Source organism: Dermacentor andersoni, chromosome 6 (genome assembly GCF_023375885.2).
Source record: "Dermacentor andersoni chromosome 6, qqDerAnde1_hic_scaffold, whole genome shotgun sequence".
NCBI classification, from domain to species: domain Eukaryota; kingdom Metazoa; phylum Arthropoda; class Arachnida; order Ixodida; family Ixodidae; genus Dermacentor; species Dermacentor andersoni.
Window position 1 is genome coordinate 21,753,376 of NC_092819.1, and position 26,790 is coordinate 21,780,165.

General features: G+C 48.1%; 1 protein-coding gene and 1 long non-coding RNA gene across 3 annotated transcripts in view; one reads left to right on the forward strand and one right to left on the reverse strand.

Annotated features, from left to right (window-relative positions):
• Nucleotides 1–11,518, reverse strand: part of LOC140218939 (uncharacterized) — a 288,927-nt gene extending 277,409 nt beyond the window's left edge. Inside the window, exon 1 of the long non-coding RNA XR_011895098.1 lies at nt 10,968–11,518. This is a non-coding gene — a long non-coding RNA (uncharacterized lncRNA). The remainder of the gene's footprint in view (nt 1–10,967) is intronic.
• LOC126521341 (uncharacterized) overlaps nt 1–26,790 on the forward strand; it is a 328,627-nt gene that overhangs the window by 282,708 nt on the left and 19,129 nt on the right. For both annotated transcript variants that reach the window (XM_050170016.3, XM_055065924.2), the window contains exons 7-16: nt 5,292–5,417; nt 5,803–5,864; nt 8,169–8,290; nt 16,588–16,629; nt 18,044–18,087; nt 20,732–20,839; nt 23,228–23,581; nt 25,259–25,354; nt 25,466–25,567; nt 25,652–25,768. In XM_050170016.3, coding sequence (XP_050025973.1) covers nt 5,292–5,417; nt 5,803–5,864; nt 8,169–8,290; nt 16,588–16,629; nt 18,044–18,087; nt 20,732–20,839; nt 23,228–23,581; nt 25,259–25,354; nt 25,466–25,567; nt 25,652–25,768 — 1,173 coding nt within the window. The remainder of the gene's footprint in view (nt 1–5,291; nt 5,418–5,802; nt 5,865–8,168; nt 8,291–16,587; nt 16,630–18,043; nt 18,088–20,731; nt 20,840–23,227; nt 23,582–25,258; nt 25,355–25,465; nt 25,568–25,651; nt 25,769–26,790) is intronic.

Sequence of the window (26,790 nt, forward strand, 5' to 3'; positions counted from 1 at the left end):
CGAGTAAGTGGAGTATGGCGGTAGAGTGGTGCGGGTGCGTGCTCGGACAATCGATACGCAATCGGCTTCGCTTTCCGCCTGTTACTCGAATCGAAAGAGGAAACCGCCTGCCGGGCGTATTTGTGTATACAAATGTGCGCCATTACCCCTTCAGCTCTGACAGCCGTTCCAGACAGAGAGAGCTGATTAAAGTGTACGGGAGGGGAGGGCTTGGAATAACTTCTTTCAAGATAACAGTAATGGTGCTCCCTTTAAAAACCCTAGTTTCGAAACGACAAACGAAAGAATGCTGGCAAGTGCTGAATGGGGGACCCGCCGACTTTTCTTTGCCCTGTGCAGAAACGAAATAGTGTGACGAAAAGCTACCGACGCGTTAAGTCGTCGTTGTGGATTGTAATATCGGTGGGGCAAGTGGCCTGTGGTGCGTCTTTAACGATTACGAGTATCACTATGATCATAATGGAGTGATGTAAGCCTCCCAGGCAGAGACGAGACTAATCCCCAGTGTTGAAGGGACCTCAAGATGAACATTAAGCCAAGCTGGCATTAGTAAATCCTATAGCGCAGCTAGTACTCTTACTGCGAGGACAAACTTGGTAAGCCAGAAAATATGCAAGAACTAAAGAAGAGTGGCCCTCTCTGAGGTGCTACGAGTTCAAGAGGAACACGTGCCATGCTTTTATGTCGAGGGGGAAGCCACTCGTCCTCGCAAGCCAAACACACGAGCGCGCCCCAAATGCAAAATGGAGAGCCCCTTGGCATGCAGTAAGGTCACGAACGCTTATTACGCAGTCCCTACGTCGGCCCCGGCTGGCATTCGTCTCGATGTCGGAGCACTACGGGACACCCGCGTACACACAAGCTTACACATACACGTCAGACGCAGCAGATTGCGTTTGCACTGCAATCAGCGAAGACGGGCGCTTCTTTTCCTCTTCGCAAGTACAGCACGATAAAGCTGCACGAAAGAGCGACTCGTGTTAGCTGCTATGATTATGCTCCGTTGATTACGTACGTTCCCACGCTATGCGTTACGCGGCGGGATCTGAGTACTATACCACTCTGTGATTATACCTCTGCCTGCTTGCTTTGTCATCCCAACGCCACGAATAAGTCAATAAACGCATTTCTCCGTGCGCCCAGATTGGCTATTTGCACGTCCCATTGAGAACGGGCCCACACTTATGCGATCTATATATATCCGCCTTCGGTTCGGAAGATGGACGAGACGGCGACGCCGTCGCATATATAGAGCATTACGCGATCACAATGCCGTACGGACTCGCCGTTCTCGCATGTCCGCTATCATGTTTGCGATTCCGTATACAAGCGAAATTGTTCGGCACTGCGCGCGACACGTGAGCTCCGGCTCTGCAATGCGTGCAGCATCCTGGAAGATGTGGTGCCCGACCCACGAGCCTTGTCCGCACGTATTGTCGTGACATTAGGGCGCTTTTATATATTTACGGGTCTCGATTGACCAGCGCATGGACACCAAACTCAACCGCGAGTCGTTCTTACGTGCTGACGCTTTCGTGAATCCGACATTCTTGTCAGCTCGCTCATATTGAACAATCAGGTAGGTGTGATTAGATTTCGGCGCCTAAGGTACGCCCACGGGGCTGCTTTCCGGTCAAGCTAAAGCTCTCTATTAAGTCGTAGAACGGTAAGCTTTGCGAGGTGGTATGGTTGCATCGTAAATAACCAGCGCACGAACACACCTGCACAGACCAAGAAAAAGAGCACGACACTTCTCTAGACTCGTAACTAAAGTTTTATAAGAAAAAAAACGATGATTAAATACGTTCTTAAAATACCACGTGGTGTACGCTGAAGCGTTCTCAAAACTTCGTATCTATATGGCCAATGTGAATGTCATCGCTGAAGGCTCCGCGTGAACTTTGATCGCCTGTAATCATTAGACATACACGTATGTCTTCCAGTGGAGGGGCCTTCTTGCGATAGCCGTGGCCGGGAAGCGAAACCACTGCCTCTTGCTCAGTAGTAGAGTAAGACGTGCCAGAACCAGTGTCTGATGACACGCCGAAGTGGGGGATGAATTTTGGCCACCTGGGGTTCTTTAACGTGCACCCAAATGCGCGGCACACGAGCGTCTTCGCACTCCTGCCGCACCGGAATGCGGCCGTCGCGACCGCGGGACCGAACCCGCGACCTCATGCTCAGCAGCGCAACGCCGTATCCATTGGGCTATACCGCGGCGGGTAAAGCTATGTAGCCGCTGAGACAGCACACAATACCCCACATGTATGTACCCCACAATACTGCGCGGTATTCACCGACAGCGCAGGCACGCTGAGCACTCTGCGCAGCGGATCATATCAACCAGGCAGCGCGACCGTCAGCGCCGACGCGCGCCTCGAGTCTTCGTCGGCGGCGGCGACGCGTAACGAAATCCGCTGCAAGATCAGCGAGCCGAACGACGCACAAACATTCTCCGAACAGCGCTGCCTCGGCCGAATCGGCGCATACGCATGGCAACGTGCATAACGTCGAAGCGCGCGCTCTCCGACATCGGGTTATACGGGGGTGACTTGCTTCCCTATCAACTTTCGTTTCGTTTCTTTCTTATTATTATAATTTTTTTTGTTATTGCTATCGTGCCGCGTATCGTTCCTTATATATGCTACGTGCCTTTAAATTGGCTCGAAATGGGCACCGTCAAAGCGATGGAGTGAGCCGAGACGTGCTCCGATTCTGGGCACTGAACACGCATAAACGGACGGTTGACCATGCGTGAAAACGGCGACGTCGCTGTGATATCGGGCCGCCTGGGAATCTCGCGAAGCGGCTGCCTTGTGCGACTCGCTCAAGGCTTATTGTTACCGAAGGAGACACCGTGCATGCGTTGAATATGAAATGCATATAGCTGAAACTACAGCGCCGCTGAAACATCTCGAGACAGGACATGTACGCCGGCTCTGTGGGTGCTTTCGAAAGTAAAACTTGCGGCTCATCGGATGCAAAAAAAATGTCCAACGTTGGGATTTCATGGACACAAAAAGAGTTCGCAGGAATAACGCAGTTTCGCTCAAAAGACGAGGTATCGATTGCGATAGCAAATTAGCAGACAGCCATACGAAATAAAAATAGCACTTTAAACACTCGCTTGCTAACTAAAATAACAGTCATGGGATCAGCGCGCACAGCAAACATGAACACATCGGACTCGATGACCGCGAACACTCGCTGTCAGAACGCTGGCATGAGAAAACGCTACAGCAGCAGCGAGCGAAGTGATATTCGCGCTGTCTATCGCTTCAACGCAAATTGAGTGCCGAGAAAACGCAGCACGCTCAAGGCTGCGAGCCGCCGACGCACCTAGACTCTGCCCCCAACGCAGATTGCTTTCGCGATACGGCGGCGAGACCGCTCGCAGCCGCCACATGCGCAGTTGCAGCCGGAGTACAACTTGGCGGCCCCCCTTCTCTCCCTTAAACCCGATGCCTTCCAAAGTTGGGTTCCTTGCACCCCACGGAAGGTGGTGCACTTCCTCTCCGCTTCCGCCCCTTTCGCGCGGGCGAGCTTGAGCCGCCGATCGTCGTCTCCTCTCGCACGCTTTCACTCGCACTTTGGAATGCATCATGTAACCGCACAAACAACAAAGGACAAAGAAGGAAACACGCCTGTCCTGTCCTGCGTGTTTCCTTCTTTGTCATTTGTTGTTTGCGCGGTTACATGATAATTCCAATATCGACCACCAACTAGCCCGCCTATCCCTGTTAAATATTTCACTCGCACATCAGCGTAGGGCGCGCGGCGGTGGTGTTATCGCCCTTGGACTTTATACGGAGCCTCACGGCGACGGCGACGGCAGAAATGCGCTTGGAGTGTCCATATAATTGCTATAGCAATAAAACAAGCGCACATCTGAAGCATATTGATTCCCACTGCACCTGAGGCAAAGTCGTGTTCCAGCCTTTGGCGTCGTGTTCTTCGTCAAGCTCGCGACTGATAAGCTTCCTGTTTTCTTTTTCATTTATGCGCGTCAATCAACACATACTCGAGTGTTCAGTGTTATAAGGATAAGCCTGGCACTGCACGGCCAACTTAGAAAACGCAGTGTTAATGTATATGCACATTTCTTCTCTCTCAAGCCTGTTCCCTTCGTAAGGGTCAAGAGGAAGCTGCGTCTCTTGGCAACCTATTAAAAGATATATGATGTGCAAGAACTGCTCCCCTTGAGCGACTGCTGAAACTATTTGAAAGAAATTTGTTATTGGAAGAAACAATATGAATTTCTAGCGACTATTCGAAGTTAACTGTGTTTAACGTTGAAAAGCAGCACACGGGCTATGAAAGGCACCGTCATGGGTCTCTCCGATTTAATATTTTAACCCGCATAACTCCACCGTCAGTTCGGGGTAACAAACCTCGATCTGCTCTCTCTCTCTCTCTCTCTCTCTCTCTCTTCTGGCTAACCTCCATGCAGTTCCCATCTCGTTTTCTCTCTCTCTCTCTCTCTCTCTCTCTTCTGGCTAACCTCCATGCAGTTCCCATCTCGTTTTCTTTCTCTCTCTCTCTCTCTTGACCATGAAGCTTTATTTTTAATCTTCATTCTGCCTATTCCAGGAGCACGATGTCACGGGATCAATTCCCGGCAGGGGATGCCGCATACCGATGAGCGCAAAGCACAACAACGCTTGTACACTCAGATACAGGTTCTCTCGTTTTGCCATTTCGTTGCGCTAAAGGAAGATGCAAGCCCACTACATCATGTAATGCGTAAACACTGGCAAACATCACAGCTCCCTAAATAATTTGCAGTAATACTTGGTTCCACGGTTCGTCTTCGGTTTCACTATACACAGGCCGTGTCGCAACGTCATGAGACACTGACTCGCGCCCTTCCTGCAAACACTGCTGATGCCGCACGCGTGCTCAGGCAGAAAAGCAAAAGCAAGAAGAACTAACGCACGCAAGAGACTTGTTTGCTTCATTACGAGCAACGTCATCACATCTAGCTTTAATGCCGCACGGCGTCATCGAATTTTGTTCTGCATCGAGGTGTCGCGATAGTGTCGATGACGCCATTGCCGGCATTTGGTGGACAACTTTAGTGCTTTGAAATACCCCGCAGCTGTTCCCTAACCTTCAAGGTCGCAAGATCTCTGTGGTAATGTTTCTTCAATTTCGAACACACGCGTGAGTAGGCCTTCAAGGTATGCCAGGGGGTTAAACCGGACCCCCGCTCCCGTTTGTCTATCTCGCGGCACCAGCTTTCCAGACCTGGCGGGCAACGAGCGAACGCGTTCTCCCTCACTGTCGCGCAGGAGCAGGAGAGCAGCATCGTGTTCAAGAAGCTGTCCAAGCCAGAGGAAGAAGAGGACGAGCAGGACGAGTTCGTCGAGCCGCCGGCCTCGGCTCTGCACAGGAGGCAGGCGCTCGTCCCGCCAAAGGTGTGTATACGCACTACTCGAGCCACGCTCGGATGATCATGAGCAACCAATTTTCTTTTTTTTATATCGAGTGTTATTCATGACAGGAACCATTATCTTTGTATCCGTTTTATTACGCTACGAAATGATTTGTGTGTTTTTATTTTTTATTTATATTATTCATGTGTGTTTGAAGGCTTCTTTGTACCACCGTGCTTGGACCTGCACTAGGAAAGTCCACATTATTTAACAATTTATTTATTTATTTATTTATTTATTTATTTATTTATTTATTTATTTATTTATTTATTTTTCACTTTTACGTTTACGTCTGGGCGCGGGGTTGGTGGTGATTTTAAATCATACTCCAACAACTTCGTTTCAACAACATTTGTTTGCTTTCCAGATGCTCACAGACGGCTACGAAAGTTCTAGCGAGGACATTTCCACGCAGGGATCGGTGTCGAAGTGAGTAACGCATGAGAGCTACAGCTTGTGATTTCACGGATCCCTGATTATTACTACAAAACACAAACCCACTGTCACTGCAGACGTTCTCTACTCTTTGCACCAGCTTCTTTAAATTAGTCTTGTACGGAGTCCCTCAAGCCCAAACTCCTGAAGAAAAGAAGGAAAGAAGAAACTTGAGAACGTCCTGAAAAACTTCACCGAATAAAAGGAATCGTCGAGCAGGACAGCATCGCAACCTCGCCGCCGTATCGACCGCACGTTGGCGCCATTGACGTCAGCTTCTGTTAACGAACGCTAAACCATTCATTTCGCCGGCGTTTGAAATACGCGCGTCTCACCAACTGCTTTCGGTGGCAGACTGTAAAACACAAATGAAAGATGGACCACCGTGCGCAACTGCGAGACCCTGTTACCGTAATTATCCATTCGTGTGCGGTACGGAGCATTCAGATTTTTTCAAGCACGCATTTTTGGAAGTGTTCTTTTTTTACTTGTTTTATTTTATCAGTATTATTACTCGTCAGTCTGTAAAGTCCGTGCAGTATTCTGTCTCCGAAAATATATGGCGTTCGTCTGCGCATATCTCTCGTGTCTGTTTTCTAAGCTTTCAACGGCTGTATCGCAGCCTGGCTATTTAAGCGGAGGCGAAATTGGGCTCCGATTCCGTAATCAGCTGTATAGCTTATATTTTTTCGGATCCGTGTCGCGTGTTTTTTTCGGAGCTATCATTAGCCGCTCAATGCGCCTTGTTCGTAGCGGTTCCACGGTGCCTTTTGACAGCACGCAAGTCAGGTGATCCTCTCTCCTCTCTCTCTCTCTCTCTCTCTCTCTCTCTCTCTCTCTCTCTCTCTCTCTCTCTCTCTCTCTCTCTCTCTCTCTCTCTCTCTCTCTCTCTCTCTCTCTCTCTATCTATCTATCTATCTATCTATCTATCTATCTATCTATCTATCTATCTATCTATCTATCTATCTCGACTCGCTACCGCCATTCATGCACGATATTGTTATCCGTAAACTTTACTGTTTGGGCATACAAATGATCGCATCCTATCAGTGCTTTGATGACTGGTGTTTCGACTGAAGCGGCCCGGCATGTAACTCGCGCCACTCTCACCGAATTTCGCATATTTGTCACTTATTGTAGACACCCTACGCGTACTACAGTGCGATCGAACTGCCTCTCTCTTCGCCTACTCCCCTCTTCTCTTAATCCATCATACCCGCTCTCCCCTGCAGGATAGCAGACTGTCAGGATAGCAGATCCGTCTGGTTAGTCTACCTGCCTCTTCTCGTATCTCTCTCTCTCTCTCTCTCTCTCTCTCTCTCTCTCTCTCTCTGGTTTCTGAAATACCTCAGGTCGCATTTTGAGAGAGACGATGAAATATAAGAACACAAAATTGATGATCAACTATCAGTGGCTCAAGGTCTAAATCGCTTTGTAGATTAGTAGCCGCTATACTGAGGGAAATGCAATATTTAATGGATGCTGGACATATTTGCCTGACCACTCACCTACCATGCTACTGTATATGACAATCGAGTAGGGAGAGATGACCTGCTCGTCTGCCTACACAGTACAAACTTACGCAACACAATCTGGTCAGCATCCATTAGTGAAATAACCATTACATCAAGTTCGAGAGCCTCCAGTCAACGCAAGCTGCAGAGCGCCTAGAGAAACGCGTAAATAGTAATAGCTCTACTTGAAATTTGCAGTTGCTGCCCTGATGAAGACCAGCCTCCTTGTCGAAAGGTTGTCTTCGCTCGCTGTGGTCCGAAATCCGAAGGCGCGGGATCAGATCCCCAGCCGAGGCAGCCGCACTTCGGTGGAGGCGAAATGCAAGAAACAGCGAACACCCGTGTGCCGTCTATTGGGGGCACGTTAAAGAACACCGGGTGGTCAAAATTAATCTGGAGTCCCCCGCTACGGCGTGCCTCAAGATCATATCGTGGTTGTGGCACGTAAAAATCCAGAACTTAATTGAATCATTTAGCGTTGTCTTCAAGCTCTTCTCTTCAAGCCTCCATCTTCCCGTGAACTTCTGTGTTGTTCGGATTACTTGCAATTATGTCACTTCAATAGCAATGATGCACCGTTACGCGATTGAACCATGTTCTTCGAAGTTAGCGGAGCCGTTTGAAATGATGTGGATATATCACTTTAAACCGTACCGCGGAGTAGGGCGTAGCTATTCAGAAGTTCGTTGTCCACGTCCTCGATAACGCTGTCAAAGTATCCGAAACAAATGCGCGCAATCGCTGTTCCTTATATCGTTGTTGTTCTCTCTCTTCCATCTCGCAGCGACCAGAACACGCAGAAGACGCGAAGGCGAAGTTCGATCGTGGTGATCCCGCCGATGCAGATCTGCCCGGGGGACCTGCTCGTCTACAGCAAAGTTCTCACGCACAGAAACAACCTCTTAGGTAAGCGCATCACGGCGACGACGCATACGGAAAGAAGGGGCACCGCCGGGTAGCAGCATGTTACCCACGAAAGGGGAAAGAAAACAAGCACGAAATAGTGACGAGTACAAGACGCCATGACGAGTGCTCGTCCTGTCGGATTTCTCGTTTCTTATTCTTTCCTCTTTTTTTTTTCTTTTCTGAACACGTTCCAATTCGCCCAACAGCTTACTCTCCTAAACTAGCACAATACCTATACTCACTGCACAGACTACACATTACTACATGGACATGTCTAAAGTTTATGCTGTCGCATCAAAACTACACTGAAGAGACCCGCTAAAGCAGTTTAGAATAGTTTTTTTTTCTTTTTCCTCTCTCTCTCTCTCTCTCTCTCTCTCTCTCTCTCTCTCTCTCTCTCCCTTTCTTTTTTTACGTGAGCTTGGCCCTTTAGGCATCAAAAGTCTGCTACACGTAGTTGCAAGGCCATGTCTTCCGCATTAAATTAAAAGAGCGTCAATATGATCTATCAGTCCAGTTGGAACAAATCCGGCGACAGGTCGGGACGAAGACTCACATGGCGCAGGTGACGTCTGAGGACGTTTTGCAACACAACACATGTCCAGATTATGCGAAAGTGTTTACATTTCCTCGGGCAAAAAAATATTCATTGTTAGCAGGGAGGACATGAAGGCCAAACACTCCCTTCTCTTTTAATGTCGCGCCTCCGATCGCGGCATTGATGTTGCCAGCGGGATGTCATATATCATATAACATTTCTCTGTACTTGCACAGGCCATTCTTAAGCAGCAAGAGTTCCAGGCTGAGTTCGAACTCGGCTTCAAACGCACCGTAATCATTGTTGATAAACATTTATTAGCCCAGAAAAGACGCTGTCAAAACCCATGACGTGGCGATAAGAATGACCTATTAGCTAGCTTTTCCAGATGCGTAGTCTGCCAATCTATCCCAACTTCGTTGGTCTAGTTTCATCAATTTAAAACATGAGCTAGATTAATCCCTTCAGACGGCACCCGTCTATTTTAGTCTCTTTCTTTTAGTCTGCTTTTTTTTTATTACTGCCAAATGGATTGCTTGCTTCGTACGCAGCGCCAACGATGCCCCTATGTAAATGCGGAGTTTCATAAACTATGTTCTTCAATATCTGTTATCCGACCGACGGCACAATTAATTAAGCTCAAGCCAGCTCGTGGCTTAAGCTGAGATTAGCAACCCTTGCATCAAATGTCCTCGCAGTATGTATTGTCAAACCTTCGCTTGATGGAAAAAAAAGGAACATTAAGCAGCGTGTTCACAAATACTACGTGGAGGGCAGAAAATTCCGATCGCAGACCCACCCACTCGCTTTTAATCGAACTGGGAGGTCACCTCAACGATCGCTGCGGACTACGAAAAACGCAATAACGTGTTGTATAACGCCATTGCGTACAGTGTACGCGTGGGAGAGAAGAGGCCAGGCGGTATGACCGTTGCCCGGGCTTCACTGCAAGGCGCATAAGCCCGTCGCGTGGTAAAACTGACGCTTACGAAACCCGATCGGACGTTCCGCAAACATCGAATTCTCTCCGCTGCCTATACGGGCACACGCAATGCAGGCGCCAGCGAGAGAGAAGCCTTCGATACGGCACCTCAATTGAAGCAAGCCTTGCTTGGTTTCCCTGGTTTCCCCACTCGAACGAGCAGTAAAATGCGGGTACGCTCTCATCAGGCAACCACTGAAGAATTTGAATGTTTTTTTTTTTTTTTTTGCGGTTGCCAAAACCTATATTCTAATGTCTGTTAGAAGCAAAATATCTAATAGTTTTAAATATTTAATAACTCTTCTGCGCCAAGGTTATGCATACCATTTATCTCTTCGACGAAAACAAGAGAACGCAATTATGTGAATCGCATTTGTGGGACCATTAATCTTAAGCGGACGCATGCAGTGTAACGTTAGCTCTTACAGTTTGTGCGAAACTGTTATTTCGTTTACTTGAGCTTTTGCAAACGTTCTAATCAAAAATTGTTGGTGTATTTCAGAGCCACTTACGATGCATAAATTCCTTCTGCTCCAAACGCCATAACGCATACAAAATACGATATTGCGATATATGCATAGTTTCGCTGCCAAGTCACAGAGCTGAGCCTCGGCAACTTCATGCTTCAATTTCTTGGTCTTTCGACCATCTGCAATATCCGTAATACAGTCGAGCACCTATATTTATTAAAAGATAGATAAATATAAATAAATTAAGCTAAACAAATAAATAAATGAATTGGTGCCAACGGTCCCTATATAGAACTTGCGCTTCTTAAATGCTAATTTCATTTTGGTCGATTCTGGGCTTCCCGGATAAGAGCATTTATATGTTTCGCAGCTCTTGCTCATTGAATAAGGTGGGACCCAGGTAAAGCTCTTTCATTTTTTTTTTTTTAATTCGAAAGTTCTAGACTCGCCGAGCTGCTAGATATGTACGCCGCCTCCGCGCCGTTACAGGTACAGACGACGATAACGCTTGGCTGCGTATTTCCTTTCGTTTGCGCTGTAAATCGTATTAACAAATATGTCGGCGTTGTAACGCTGCACCGCCCCCTTGCCTTTTTTCATCACACTTTTCACTTTGCTGTAACCAACCATCCTTATCAGATAAGTACCAGGTTTTAAACAACTCTTGCAAAGTATGATCCAACTCACCAACGCTATAGGTCCAGGTGAGGTCTTTACACAGCCTCTTGCTTCTATGGAGTTCGGGAAAAGCGGGGAGAGAGGTCTCGTGGCATGTGTTGATCACAACCCGTCTTGCAATTGGAGCTGAATCATACCGAAACCTCGTGTGGTGTTTCAGCAGACGGCTTCTATAAGAACCCTGGCTGGTCGCCGCATCACACAGTGGCCCGTTGTGATAGCTGCAGGCCAGTTCAGCTCGGCGATATAAACCGACAACTGCTACGCATTTGCGTCTCTTGCAATGTCTCAGAGGCACCTCACCAAGCGTTCGGCAAACCGGTGTCACTCGGAAATAGGCGGAGGGGGCTCGAGTTCCTTGTGGTTATGACGAACCGTTCACGAAACACACACGCGATTTGTCCGTCTTCCTCACGTTTTGAATACAATGCGTTAACCGCCCAGCGCGGTGACATCTGCACGCCCGGGGAAAAAGGTTGACGTCTCCTACTTCGTTTCGCTTAAAGAAAAAAAAGCGTACAACGTACACACATGTGTACACCTCAGCACCGAAAAGTCTACTCAGCCTGCTTCCACGTCACCGACTTCACTTGCGTAGATCCAGCTGCAAGCGCCAGCATACGGGCAGTGGGTCGCCATAAAAAAGAAATGCGCGTCGTCTGCTGCTTAAGCCATCTTAATCCACCGCCGCTATCAGAGCGAGTAGCCCGTCTGCTGCAAAGCCAGTCGCTGATTATGCTGCGTCATCACAAGTCAGGCTCTCCGCAGTCCGGCGTGCCGATCGGATGATGACGGCGCTCCCGTGAGCGCCTGACGCGGGTCAGCGTTGGAGAAAATTCCCGATCATGTAGCATACACGAGCCTAGGAAGGCTAGGAGTCGTGGCCACGTGGTGGTTGTTTTAGCGCGCTATGTGACTCAACTTCGAATCACGGAAAATCATTGATGACGCAGCGCATGTGAGCACTTCTGCTCATGCGTACCAGGCCTCGAAATAAAACCGTTCTGGGCGTCTCGTCCTTCGTTACGATAGAAAAAATGGCCTGCTGTGGACGTATGCTTCAAAATGCGCACGTTTCTATATTTCACTGCTGGTACAAATGGTTATGAACGGACTGCACGGATCGTATAGTGTCGGTAATAACAAGTCTGAGCACTACACAGTCGTGAGTGATATGAAACACCGAATTCGTAAAAACACAGAACGATTGCTCGCGATTTGTGAATTCGAACATCTTTTTTTTACAGTGAGATACGACCTAAAGGATGTGACAATGTATACACCCTTTAGGTCGTACCTTGCTACACGACAATAATCGTCGTCTGTCTTGCTTGCGTTTTCTTTCTTGAAAACGCTGCACTCGCTACTTTCCTGCCGAGAATGCCTGTCATGCTGATAACGCGCATGCTGTTCGTGATTTGGAAGTACCGGGCTCGCAAAGTTAAAGGAAATGCGGACAAGACAGATGACGATTATTGTTGTGTAGCAAGATACGACCCAAAGGGTGTAATTTTAAGAGTGTATACAGTGTCCCATGTAACCTTAACCAAACGTTAAAAATATGCAGATGTCACGTAGCTGGACAGAACCGAGGTAACGTTGTTTGCCGTCGTTTGGAGATACTTAAAGTGTTTCTTTTTTTTTTTTCATTCCGTCTCTAGCTACATAATTAGTCTTAATCAATTAATCAACTTGTGAAATATTATAATTAGATAAAAAGTGTCAATGAGAATATTGTAGACCGACATGAAAAACTCCCGATACAGCTTACTGTTGCTCAACACGTGCTACATAAGAGTGTATTTCCGAGCGTGAAAGAAACCCGCAAATGCACGCGAAATTGGCGCGCGACTAGCCGCTCGAGGCACTTGGCTTGTTCTTATGTAGCACGTATTCAGGAACAGAAAGCTGTATCGGGAGAGAGAGAGAAAGTAAGGACAGGAAAGGCAGGGAGGTCAACCAGAACAGCATCCGGTTTGCTACCCTACACTCGGGGTGGGGGAAAGGGGAATAGAAAGAGGAAAAAGGGAGAGAGTGAGCACTGAGTGCGTGTGGGCGGGACACTATGCACAGGGACACTATAAACGGTCTCTTAAACCAGTGCACCTCAAGTATTGCACTAATGCACGATTCGCTTTTCGTGCCAGTGACGGGTGTGGCCACGGTCCGAGTATCTTTTACTCGGTGAACGGTCTTAAGTCCAGTCGGTGCAAAGTTTCCCACAAAGAGAGGCGTTGTACATCGTAGCGGGGGCAGGTACACAATAAGTGCTCGATGGTCTCCTCGCACCCACAGGAATCGCACATCGGGCTCTCGGCCATTCCCAAACGATAGGAGTATGAGTTTGTGAACGCTACTTCCAGCCACAAGCGGTACTGCAAGGTTGCTTCGCCGCGGGAAAGGCTAGATGGCAGTTGTAGCCGTAGAGTGGGGTCCAGTTTATATAATCGGCAGTTGAAGGCATGTATCGGGAGCTTTTCATCTCGCTTGTGGGGATGCGCGACTCTCACGCGTCCCCTGATATGTTGTTTTCCCGCACAGCTCCCGTCTCCTGTAATCCGCCTTCGCCGCGTGGCCTGATGCCCGCGGCAGTCGGTCTGGTTGAAGCGCAGCACGAGAGATAGCGCGAGTGTTGCGCTGCTAACGCCACTTAACGGCGGAGTTACTTGGGCGCGGAAAGGAGAAGGCTCTTCCTCTTTGGTTCGGGTTCGGCAGTGGCGCGGACGTTCCTCGCGTGCGCCGATCCATGCTTCTGCGAGACCGTCTCGCGAGGGCTCGTTCGAATGCGCCACCGTTCGCGTGACCGCGTACGCGCGAACGACCAGGCATTGGTGTCCAGCATGGGGCGAACATATTCGCTCGTTATCCGCTCGCGGTGAGTCGGACTTCCTAGATTTGTCGCGCGCCCATCGGCATGTTTCGTGGATAGCAACTCGGCTAGCAGGCATTGATCTATGACAGGTGCAATAAATGCCCTCGTGATTGTTTGCACTACTGTGTTGTCGGTCCTTCGTCCCAAGAGCACGGGTGAGAAGCCCACACGCTCTACAATTTTCTCATTGATACTGTTCATCTAATTGTAATACTTGAGTTTATTAACTGCTTCAGACTAATTATGTAACTAGGCGGAATGCAAGAAATATAGTTTGAGTATCTCCAAGCGACGGCAAACAACATTAGCTTGGTTTGGTCCAGCTACGTGGCATTCGCATATTTTTTATGCTTGGCTAACGTTATGTAAGACACCTTGTATATATAGACGGTCGTTGCCACTGCGCCAACGTAGCGTGTTCTACTTACAGGTATCCACTCCGCATACATTCTCAGACCATATTAGGTGACAGCACTAGGCTCAGCTCTGTCGATGTTGCCACTTCAGAATTGCAGAAAAAAGAACTAACCGCACAGTCCCGGAAGTTGTTGAGAAAATGAACACAGTTCACGGAAACGCACAGTCTACGCGCGGACAAGCCCGTTGTTTAAAAGAAGAAGAAAAAATGGCAGTGACTTAGCTCGGCTATGCCAGGATATACGTAGCGAAAGCTAAGGCATAGCATGGTTAGCCTTGGTTAATCTTGATTGCACGTCCAGGTTAGTCTGGTTGTCTAGCTATGCTGCGGCGTTTAGCCAGTCGTTCGGCGCGCTGTTCGTCTGTTTCCTGGGCGATTCGTTTCCTTTTCATCTCGTTCCGATGTCGATTCCAGGCCTCCTTCTGCTTATCGAAATTGTCGCCGTCCATACTGCCGCCTCAACTGTGGTTGCGGCGCACGCGAGCTCTCCTTTTCAATCCTCCGACATGTTATCAGGCATGCGACGCAGCTGGCGAAGCGAGCAGAGGCGAACGCAACGACGAGGAACGCGGTGTGACGAGGAACGCAGTGTGACGTCATGTGCCTCCTCGGAGCACGGCGAAATCGCAAGTTCGCGGCCAGTAAAGCTTTCGCTTTAAAACAAAATAAGGTATTGTAAGCACTGCGCCCTTAAATGCGTCTATTCGTTGACTGTGCGAGCCTCGGCTCCGATGGCACCCTTGGCACCACGGATTCCAAGGAGTCATGACGACTGCGTTCGCTCACCAGAATGTTCGGAGGTTCGGAGCGCAATGGATGTCACGTAACATGAATCAGCAAATGCAAGTTTTTATTGCGATAGCAATTGCATGGTCACTATAGACGCATTTCTGCCGACGCCGTCGCCGTGAGGTTCCGTATGAGTGAAAGCGTGTGAGGGTGAGCCGGCGGACGCGGTTCAATCTCGCGTGCGCTAGCGAGGAACGCCACCCGGATGCGTGCCCTCTCCTGTGGCACGCGGGGCAGGGGGGTTAGGCGAGGGAGGAGGGTGCGTTCTTCTCTTGCGGCTGCTAGGGTGCCTCGATGTCCTCCTCGCCCGCCGCTCCGTACAGAGTGGAGACAAACGCGGCGTTTACTACGGCGTTGGCCATGCGAATCGCGGACGCCGTAGTAGACGCCTTTGGCGGACGTGGTAGGAACGCATTGCCGGCGCTCGTGTCTTGAAATCGATCTGCGATGTGGCCAAAGTGCGCGCCCGCGCGAGCCTCATCTGCAAAGCGATGTGCGATGTTTCCAGAATGCGCGTAATGCCGATAGCTTCGTATGCGCTGTGCTTTCGACGTTTCGCTCGCGTTGAAGCGACAGATGCATGGAGGTCAATTGGCTCGCGGCTTCTGCCGCGATCCCCTAACTCCAGCGTTTTCACAGACAGTTTGCGCTGTCATCGAACGAAATGTGTTCATGTTTACCTGTGCGCGCGTAACACCATGCTGGTTAATTTAGTTAAAACACGTTGACGGGCTAGTCGGTTTGAGTCAATGATAGAATGTGTAAGCGCGACTGAACAAGGACGTAGAAAGAAGCAGGCACACAAAGACAGCGCTGTCTCTGTGTGTCTGTTTCTTTTTACGTCCTCGTGAGTGCAGCTTACACATACTATCATTGTTAAATTAGTTAAACCAGTTGTTAGTGTGCGCTCGTATTGTGTACTTCCTCTCGTCCTTCGTCCGGGTTGCGCTGCCCACCCATAGGAACATGTTCAATCACCAACTCGCCCAGCTTGCGGTGTTAATTCGTACAGCTATCTGCTAATTTGCTATGATAATCGGTGCTTCGCCTTTCGGGCGGAAGTGCGAATTTTTTATTTTGTTTTTAACTGAACGACACTGTGATTGAACATTGCTAACATCACTAACGGAAAAAGACAAAAAAACTTCGTCGTGCGTATTTTTCATTGTTAATTAAAAACTCTTAACTTACACCAAACAACTCGTCCAGTATTCAGCAACACACGCAATATCCTCTTTTTATCTTGGCTCGTAGAACGAATAAAAAAGAAAACTTTTTTTTTCTGGCTGCAAATCAAGCCAGCGTGGTCTGTCAGTCTGCTACTGCCAAGAATAGGTAAAAAAATGGCCGACTTTCTTCGGTACAATTCGGCGTTAGATACATAGTGCTTTAATTTTTAAAACAACAGTTAATCCCCAAGCGTTCCTATACAAAGTTCGCGTGCTACAGGCAAAATGGGAATACGTTGAAAGGAAAGAATAATCTTGTTCTGCCTAACACCGTTTCTGCCTCTCTCTTTCTCTGCCCTTTTTTTCCTTCAACCACTGCAGCAGATATCGACGGCTCAACCCAGTGCCTTGCAGTTTCAGAAGGTATGAACTCCTGTTTCCTTACTCTGCTAACAGAAAGTACGGGCCACGAGGTATAGAACAAACACGACGTTCTATTTGCCGAGCGTTGCTGAACAGCGCGCGTCTCGAACAACGGTCTCCGATCGCGCGCCCCTGAGAGATTTTCGCGTGTGCCTCGTGCTTTATTTAAGCTTCGCAAGATCACCCGATAGCAGCAAAACAGTACTGTTTCAAGTTTGCTTGCGCTGGTCGTTCAGTTCGTCGTTGAGTTCGTCGCACAGTTCCTGGTTTTTTACGCTCTAAAACATTATGGAATGCAGGCAGCACCGCTGTGCTGGGGTAACTTCTTGTCCCTCACTCACTGCCATTTCTCGCGAGTTCTCGTTCTCCCCGATGGAGCGCGTTATCTTGCGCACAAATGAGACTTTTCTCGAAGATAGAGTGAATGACATTGTATAATACAAATCTTTAACTTCAGTGTAAGGAATACTTTATGTGTTACGCTGATTTTGCAAGTCTGTTTGATACCCTTCGCTTTCACCATCACCGGGGTAAACGAGACCAAAGATGGCCATATTCGAGAGAATATGGCATATGTCAGTTAATTAATTACTTTTCTAGGTTTTTCCGTCAACGTTGAAAAAAATGCAAGCATTTGTCGGACCAATAGGACATGACACAGGACGTGAAACAAGCAACGCGCGTAACTGTTACAGCATATATGTATAAAGAATTCTAATGACGCTATAAAAAATTACCTCAGTGAGAACCAACCGCACAATTTCTAATAAATAGCAATGTTCCAAAAGTACAATAATATACAATTTACAAACAACCCCAGGCATTAGGAACAGATGCATTGTAACGAAATTAACGATGCTATAATGCTTGAAGCAGTGCTCAAAACGTCTTGTTTCGCAACATTTGTAATGCATGTATAGATTACACATTTTGTGTAACGCACCATGTATAATAAGAATTACGACTACACTAAACTTCGCTGAGCATTTATACTAAGAATTAACTTCAGGTCTTAATATCTGATCTCCCAGCCACCGAAACAAGCTTATCTATGAAAATTGTCAAATGACGAAGAAAACACTTTTCTCGTATGAACGTTCTAATCCTTTTTTTTCCCTCAAACAAACATTCACGTGAGAGATTGAGTGTGCAGCCACCGCGATAAAGAAACATTAAATAGTTTAGTTCACGTTTCATATTGAAATCCCACAAAAGTTCTGTTAATTTGTATAAAGCTTATACAAGAGAAACTTCAAAATGTGCGGCAGTTTGTATTCGCGTCGTGTATAGCGATCTCGCACGCTCTTCTTCACCACTCATATTTGCCGCTGCGAACGCTATGGCCGATGTTATTTTGTTTTGTTTTTGTTTTCTTTGTGTACTTATATCAATTCGTCTTCTATCTGTTCCGCAGATTCAACAAGAAAAGCTAAAAATACCTGGTCTCTGTTACGGCTGGTAGGTATCCGGACCTCGTGCGTCATGACTGGCATGCTCTTGTTCCATTAATTGCGAGATTATCTCGCGCCGACGTCTTTGTGCTCATGTTTTGCCCTAACGAAAATAATCAATTAGCATCATCTGCAAGGCTTTAACAAAGCGCTCCTCGAAGATTATCGTATATATATGGATGTTCGCTGGGAGACACTGCTAACATTTTAAATGCAAATGTCGCGTGAATATTGCCCCAGTGTCCTGCCGACCAGTATATCGCAGAGTCTGTCCCTGCTCATTCATTATGATTTCATTATTTAATGCGATAGTAGTTAATTAACTGTCCATTTTCTAGATACGCTATAACGAATGGAGCATACGATTGCTCAGGAAATAAACAGAAGGTCGTTGAGACGATCGAGCAGCGACATTGTACTTTTCCTGTATAGGTAATGCACTGTTAGAAGCCAAGTTCCAGTCGTCACTGAGGCGGCGACTGAACTACACGCTTTCTCAATACGCTGTTTGATGTTTGTGCTGTTTGAGGCAGTTCTCATTCATGTTGCGGCCTCGCGCCTGAAGCCCACGTTTGGGCTATGAGAACTGCAGGATTGCAGGTTAATTTCGGCCACCGTGGGAGTCCACCCACTCGCAGTACTCATCCGCTTTTCTGTTCCTCCGCCAACGGAACACGGCTACCGCAATGAGTATTGAACAAGAGACGTCATGCTGGGCAGCACTACGACACAGCCGCCGAGCCTTTTCAGGCGGTCACTACAAATGACAACGGAGCAAGTGCAGTAAGCACTGCATCGTGCAGTTTGGTCGCAGTATACATTGGCATTCGGGCTGTTGACCCCGGCATAATATATGCATCCTCGGTGTAAGCCTAAATACGGCAAGACTTCCTTCTAGAATAGCTTTGCTGTCAATACTTATGAGAAATCCAGACAATGGCTCAGTTTTGTTCGAGATAGTACCAGATGGTACAAGATGGTACCACTTCATACCGACTTCAGTCAGTACGTTGTAATCATTGGAAAAGGCATCCTTGGGCGTTCAGCGCCACTGCATTTCTGCGCTCAAATAAAATTGAATTGAATCAAGGCAGCAAAACCATGAATTCTTAAGGGCAAAACTGTGCTGATCTGTCGTGTCAGAATGTGCGTCTTGAATGCATGCGTGTTCTGTGTGTTGCATGAGTGTTTGTTATTTCATCGTAACAGCATCGTAACGTCTGGCAAAGACTCCACTGGCTGTCATGTGGGCTCTGTGCCAGAGGCTAGGATGCATTCGCGCTCCTACCGTCTTTCAAGCACCTTACGACAGCGATTCCACAAGCGTATTTACGCGGTTCACGCGACATCAGACCAGACATTTCCACAACTGATCTTCATAAATCCATCTTACTCTTTATCATATTCGTGTTCACATTTGCTTACAAGAGCGCTGTAAACGTCGGCTTTAAATAGAATATATCCGCTGCAACAGCCTGACTCAGTTACAACTCCTAATTAATTATAGGCCATAAATTATTCTGAATTCTGCTATCACGCTTCGTTGCATTTGTTGAATATTTTAAATACAGTCGAAGTCCTTTTGTTTCCTGTAGCTATCATGATGTCCGCGTACTTTCGCCTTAGGTTTGCTATTCCGTCTGTTTCGGGTGCTAGAAGTGCAATCATTTTCGCTCAAACGCAGGTAGCTATACTATATCTTGGTTACTGTTGTAGTATCATGCGAAACCTAAAACGAGCGTATCAGTTCCGCTTCGGCTGTAGTCTCGATGCACTATTCGACTATGTGGCTAAATATCTGCTCCTTTTGAGAAGATGCAGAACAGCAATAATCACGATTTCGAAATTACCTTGCCTAAACGAACCATAGCATCACAACAGCGCATGCTTGCTGATGTTATTTTCCTGACCAGTCAGGGTCAATCATTACTTGCCGTGAATGTCGTAGAAACACAGTTCCGCGTAACAATGTAATGCCATCGCTTGGAGATTGTTGTTCTCATGACAGGATACTCTGAACAGAGCGCTCTTGAATTTTCTTTTTATCTCCACGTATATTTGCGGTTTATTGCAAATCTACACGCACCAGTCTGTCTCCTCTTTTTCTCTTCGAGAAGTAGTACATCAAGGGCTATAGAGGGGCACTCGTCACCGTCTTGCTAATGAGTCCAAGCAGGTATCACCGCAATCACCTCACACTTTTTTTCAACGCGCCATTTTCGGCTCGTCATATCAGCCGTGCATGACACACGGACTGACCGACCACTGTGCCGGAGCGAGTCGCCACTGCCTGCAATGATCACGTGTCCCTTCTCTCTCTCCCCTTGAGCGAAGCGCCACTACCGCCCGCTGCCGCTGCTGCCGCCGCCGCAAGCTGCCGTGTGAAGCCTGCTTCCGGCGCCGTCCCTGCTTCTTCTTCTTCTTGATCTACTACGCTGCCTGCCGTAGTGGTCCCTCGGTGGGCCAAGAGCACACGCATGCACGACCCCGGCCGGTGCCCTCTCTTTATCTCCTGCTCCCGAACCGCTCCTGCCCGCTCCTCTCTCTTAAGATCCTCCCCCACGGCCTGCCTGCCTTCTCTGCATGCTTGGCGGCGCGCGCGAGCGGTGCGTGCTAAGAGCCGCCTCCTGTCCGTCCACATGTGTGTCCAGTTTGACAGGGCCAACAGGGCCAAGACCGAGTGCCTTGGCGGACTCGAAGAGGTCCTCAGCACGCTCAGGCCGTCCGAGTTCTGCGACGAGCAGCTCGCCAAGTACAAGGCAAGTGACAATCAATATTTTTTTTTTTTCTTCGTCTTCTTTATCTCTTGATGTGTGACCACGTGCTGCCGTTGTCGTCAAGAGGTTGATGCTCGGCATATGAAGCAGAAGACACATAGTATAACACTATGCCTGTGATATCGCGTACGAGAGGTTATACCGACAACCGCATCCAAGAACTTTTCAACAAGTTCACCGACAACCGCATCCAAGAACTTTTCAACAAGTTCCATCAGTTGCCGACGGTCGCAATAGGCGCGTCGCGCGTCGTAATGGATGCCACGCCGTCCCGCGTGTCTTCCGCTTTGATGAATAAGTCCGCAAAAGCACGCGAAAAATGCCACGCGACTAGTCACGAGGCACATTTAACGCGAGAGCGTCCCCGTGTCGCAATAAGTCCGGCCTCGGCGTCCCGCGTCCGGCTTCCCGCGTCCACCCTCCAGCAGCGGACGTCGCCTCGGCAAAAATAATTTCGGACCAAATTTGGAACCACGAATACCCAACCACTTCTCTACCACCAAAGTAGCTCATACATTCTCTTTCATTCTTTACAAAGTTATTCCTCGGAATTTTGAGAACGGCAGCCCACAAACAAATGTATTGAGAAAAAAACAGCGAGGGCGCATGTCCTTCATGTGGCTCTGCTAAGACTGAAATATTATAAGTGCGAAACAATAACAGGAAATCGATCCACGCAAGAGGCCTCGTTTCCACCAGAAAGCTCGCCTTCGTGCATAGCGTTCGCAGCCAGCGTTTCCCGGTAAACGTTACGTTTACATAAGCTGCAGTTGCCGGGAAGCATGAATAGCAGTAAGGGGTCTTAGAACGCTATCGGCGTTCCACTCTTAAAGGCGAAAGTTAAACGTCCTCCATTTTTTTTGTCCGCCCAGTTAATAGGGTGGGCTTCACCCTGCCTACTACTCCGCCACGAGCCCTTGGGCTGTGGCGGCGTCGTCGGTCCGCTGGACTGACCACAATTGGTCTCCTAAAGCTGAGCTGAGCAGCAGAGCCCACCAACGCGGGCGGACGCTTTCGCTGGAGGCTGCCTCCCCGTTGCTACTAATCAGCCCATTGCATTCCCCAGAGTCTATGCTCAAGAGCTGCTCTTGAGCTAGACAACTTACTTTCGTTTGTCTTGCATACATCTGCATAGATCACATTCCACATTAATGGATATTGTAGTGAGTTAATTAACAAGAAAATGCATAAGTTTAAATTTAAAGCAATCTCCAACGATGACGCCTCTCTAATCTGGAATTTAAATCAGAGAAAAAGTTATTACGACTTTCCACCTCTTAAGTGTGTACGTTGAATGTGCATGTACATTTAAAACAATATTATATATATATATATATATATATAATTTCATCCGAACTCAACTCTCTAACAAGGCACGATTGTATATGCTAGCCAAGGAGGAGCGCCACTTTTGTTGGGAGAGAGAATTTGTGCCAGGGCAACTTGAGAAGGCTGGTAGGTCTGGTGGCACAAGGCTGGCGGCTTGATGCGCGCTGTCTTCCTGCGCACCCATTGTTCGAGGTCACGCGACCTGCCGAGTTTTGGAAGCGCGGCACATTTGAAATGGTGAACGAAACAGCATCGCGGACCGTACGCTTCGCATGAAACAAGCACGCACGCTTCCTGCCGCCGGCGTTCAACACGCCAGCGTTGTAACTGCGAGTACTCGCGGGTATCGAGCGAACTGTTGATCATGTGTGTGTTTGGTCGCTCGATACAACGCTTACTCAGTAGTAAGAGAATGTTTACTGCACTTTTTGCTCTCATAAGACTACGGTCATTACATTCTACTTCTACATTACATTACTTCGTACATTAGTCTAATACTTTGCTATTGCTGGCAACTTTTCGGTAAAGCAGCGACTTTTTTTCTTGACGCTAGCTTCTCTTTCCTTCTTGCTTACTTGCTCACTGACATACCGTTGTTCTTGGGCCATCTGACCATAATGAAGTAGGGGCAAATATTTCGTTATAACCACCATTCGCTATAGCCGTACAAGTGTTCAAACTGAGCAGCCACGCAGATTTCAGTTATTTTTTTCCAACGACACCTCGTTTATGCTATTATACGTATGTTCTGGAGCGATGCCGCAGACTCGGATGACGCGTGTCCGTGCAACCCGAATGAATTGAATATATGCGCTTGCGGCTTAAGGAACCGAGTAACTCGTCAGAAGTGGGTGCCGTGCTAAATAACGCCGGAACGAAGCTTAAGAACGGTGAAATCGGTCATTGATATTCAGGAAGTTGGCCTCTCCTTACAAAAATAAGTTTAAGAAACTTTTTCTGGGCGAGCAAGGAGGTACATAAGATAACGCGCGTAAGAGAAGCGGCCACTGCACTAGACACGGTGACGTAACGTCCGCGCAGGGCATGACGTGGGACTCCTTCGTGGCGTCGCTGAAGAAGCGCGACGCCGGCAGCGACGACGAGGACGAGGACGAGTCGAGCAGCGGGGGCGCCGGCTCTCCCAGGAGCGGCGCCGCGTCGTCTTCGGCGGCTGCCGCCTCGTCTACGATCGCTGCCCCCGAAGGGCCGGGGGGCCTGTCGGTGCCCGGCGAAGCGGACCGGGGCAGCCCGACGGGAGAGGCGCTGCAGAGCCAGTTCCTGCGCACCATCAACCAGACCATCCAGAAGAACGAGGCCAAGAAGAAGGAGGCACTGTGGGAACTTTTCCAGAGCGAGTGCAACTTCCTCGAGGACCACCTCATGGTTCTCAAGAATGTACGTGCCTTACGAACGCGCGTCCCCTGGCAGTGTGCAGTCCCGCGAAGGCTGGACTGCACATTGCCAGCGGTCAGCCGGTCAGTAACAAGAGCCAATTGCGCGGCGTTCTGAGTAAGGAGGAGGGCGCGCCCATTGGTCGCCACTAATCCATCCTGCAAGCTTCCATTCAGTCGGCGTCGCGAGGACGATGACAACTAGCGAACAAAGGAGAAGCCTTCCTTCTGGTTCTCAATTCTGGTTGGCTAAACGAGACCCGTAGCTTTCGCTGTGCACGGAGTTGCTCAAACGGAGTATAGGAGGCAAGCTCGACAAAAAAGTTACTGTAAATGCCAGATCCGGTGGCGCAGTGCCCGATCTCGGAGATAATGGTAGGAGCCAACGTTTCGACACGAGTTGTCTTCGTCAGGTCTTCGTCCCCTTGTCGAAACGTTGGCTCCAGCTTAAGTCACCCGTTATTCGATCGCAGTTGTTCACTTGCAAGTCTCCGTATACCCGCCACGATATAGCTTCGTGGCTATGTCGCTGCGTGCTGCTGAGGTCGCTGGTACGATTCCGGCCGCGGCGGCCGCATTTCGATGAGGGCGGAATGCAAAAACGCTCGTGTACTTAATCTCGGGTGCCCGTTAAAGAACCTCAGGGGGTCAAAATTAATTCAGGGACCTATACTACGACGTGTCTCATAATCCGATAGCCGTTTTGGAACAAAACTAAATAATTTTTTCCAAGTCACCGTCTTCCTGTGACCATCAGTATTGTTTGGATTATTAGACACCAGAAACTTAAATACGTAGACAGACCTCTGGTGTGAGAGCCAACATTTGGTGCTTGCAACAAGCGCGCAGTAGAGTACGTGTGACTTTGGGGTACAGTTGTTTAATCTTAGAAAGCGGGACACAGCGCAGAAAGGAAACATATTGAGACAAGGAAATTTTGACGTGGCACGAATGCTGGGTCATGTGCTCCTTCGTGTCCATCGAAGTTTATTGCACTGTTCCCCTGCTTTCACAAGAAATGGACCATGACCGATATCGATGTTCTTACGTGGAATAACCGAGTGGTTCTTTTTTTTTTCGTTTTTCTTTTCGGGCAGATGCAAGTTTGTTTTTTAGCCTTAGTTCCTTTTGTATAAATACACCGACGTGGATTTGGACGATAACTTTACTGCTATTATAGCTTGAGATTAATGCTTAAGCCAACGTCAGGCTATATTAGCAGTAAAATTATCGTCCAAATCCACGCCGGTGTATTTGTTGACGTCTCCCGGAGGCCTGTAGTAGCTAGCTGTACTTGAAATAGCCAACGCCCCGTCGAGCAACGATAACTGTGCGGACATGCGTGATCAGCAAGATGTGCACATAGCAAAACAAACAAGATCGCGGTCCTCTGCTGATTTGCCTCGACAGCGGAAATATTGGCGCCTTAGGTGCAAACATGCCATCAATACGCACTCGTGTCACGTTTGGGACCACGTACACAATCACAAATAGGCTCGGAGAGGACGGGTATATATAGACAAGTGTCGGGGGGTGGAGTGGACAGGGACGGGATGGGAGGAGAGAAACTACCGTATTCACAAGCATACTGGACAGGCCCGAAAGTGCACATATTGATGTCATCTTTGTATCAGTCAGTTTATCTGCAGTACACGGGCATGTATGCTTCCACCATTTGCAGGTGTTCATGGAACCACTAAAGAAGATCCAAGTGGAGGGATACGCCATGTTCGCCGAGCCGGAGGTGCTCTTCGGAAACCTCGATGAACTTTGTTGCGTAAGTTGCGCCCCATTTTTCTGCGCATACATACCTTCGGTAAGCATAGGAGGTATGCCTTAAGTGTTGGCAACAGTCTTCACAATAGCGTGCTTTGTCCCGTGCTTTTAGGTCACTTACGCCTTCTGTAGAGAGTTTATCAACTTTATCCTGGCCAGCCACAACTCTGGGGAGTTTAGCACGACAGACGTCCTTATTAGACTTTTCAAGAAGGTAAAGTGTTTTTCGTAGCTTTCCTCGTTTATTTGTATCAATGTTTCTCCCATAAACAATGAGATGCCCATCCCTTGTCAACAGAGCACAAAGGCAGCGGCCCTGAGGCAAGCCTACCACAGATACACGCTCAACTACATAAATGCGCTCAACTACTTGGAGACGCTCAGGAGGCAAGTGGAATTCAACGAGTTTGAAAAGGCAAGTCTCTAATATCTGCGCGAGCTGCATGTATACAGCGATTGGTGTTCACAGGTGGAAAAAAACATGGAGCGTAGTCATATGAGAGCTGATAGACGCTTAGCTGCTTCCCTGTACCTCGTCTTGTCGTTTGTTTTGCGCAGATTTGTCGCCAAGTGCCTCGAGCGACCAGTCGCGCGGCAATTTTCCGTGTATTCGCGGGCTTCTTTCACGCTCGGAAAAGACTTTTATGTAGCACGTATTGAGTAACGGAATGCTGTATCGGGAGTTTTTCATGTTGCTCTACAATTTTCTCATTGACATTTTTCATCTAATTATAATATTTGAGAAGTTTATTAATTGATTGAGACGAATTATGGAACTAGGCGGAATGCAAAAAAAATAATCTGAGTATCTCCAAGCGACGGCCGGGAAACAATGTTACATTGGTTCTGTCCAGCTAAGTGACATTTGCGTATTTTTAAATCTTCTTGCATGATAGTTGGGACACCTGTATGTAGAATGTTATGCGCTGCAAGCTTTCCGCACACAACTAGACTTCCTCCCTGGGAGTTTTTGAGAATACGTTGAAATGGGGCCTGGATTTCATTGTGTCCAGCGCCTAACGGGACGAACCTCAAGAACGGTTACATAGACTTCATTCGCTTTAAATATAAACCCCTTGTAATGGCCAAATAAGCAGAGCTCCAAGTCGCCGCTCACTTTCGCTAAGCATGCCAACTGGGGTATTTTCGTTTGCTATCTTTTACGTGCGTGCAGCTTTGCTAAATGTATACAGGCCGTAAGGCGTATGACCTATGGTGTACTAGTGCTTTAATGTTGAAGACGAGAGTTCTCATTTACCGTTTCGCGTGAATTGAATAAAAAAAATTACGATGCGAAGGCATACGAAAGATTTAAGGTGATATCATCTACTTGTCGTGAAATATTGAAAATCCAGCCCCTAAATGAGGTCCTTTACAGAAAGTATGAACCAATAACAGTCGGTACGGCATCGGAGTTATTGCACGTGCGCGACGCCG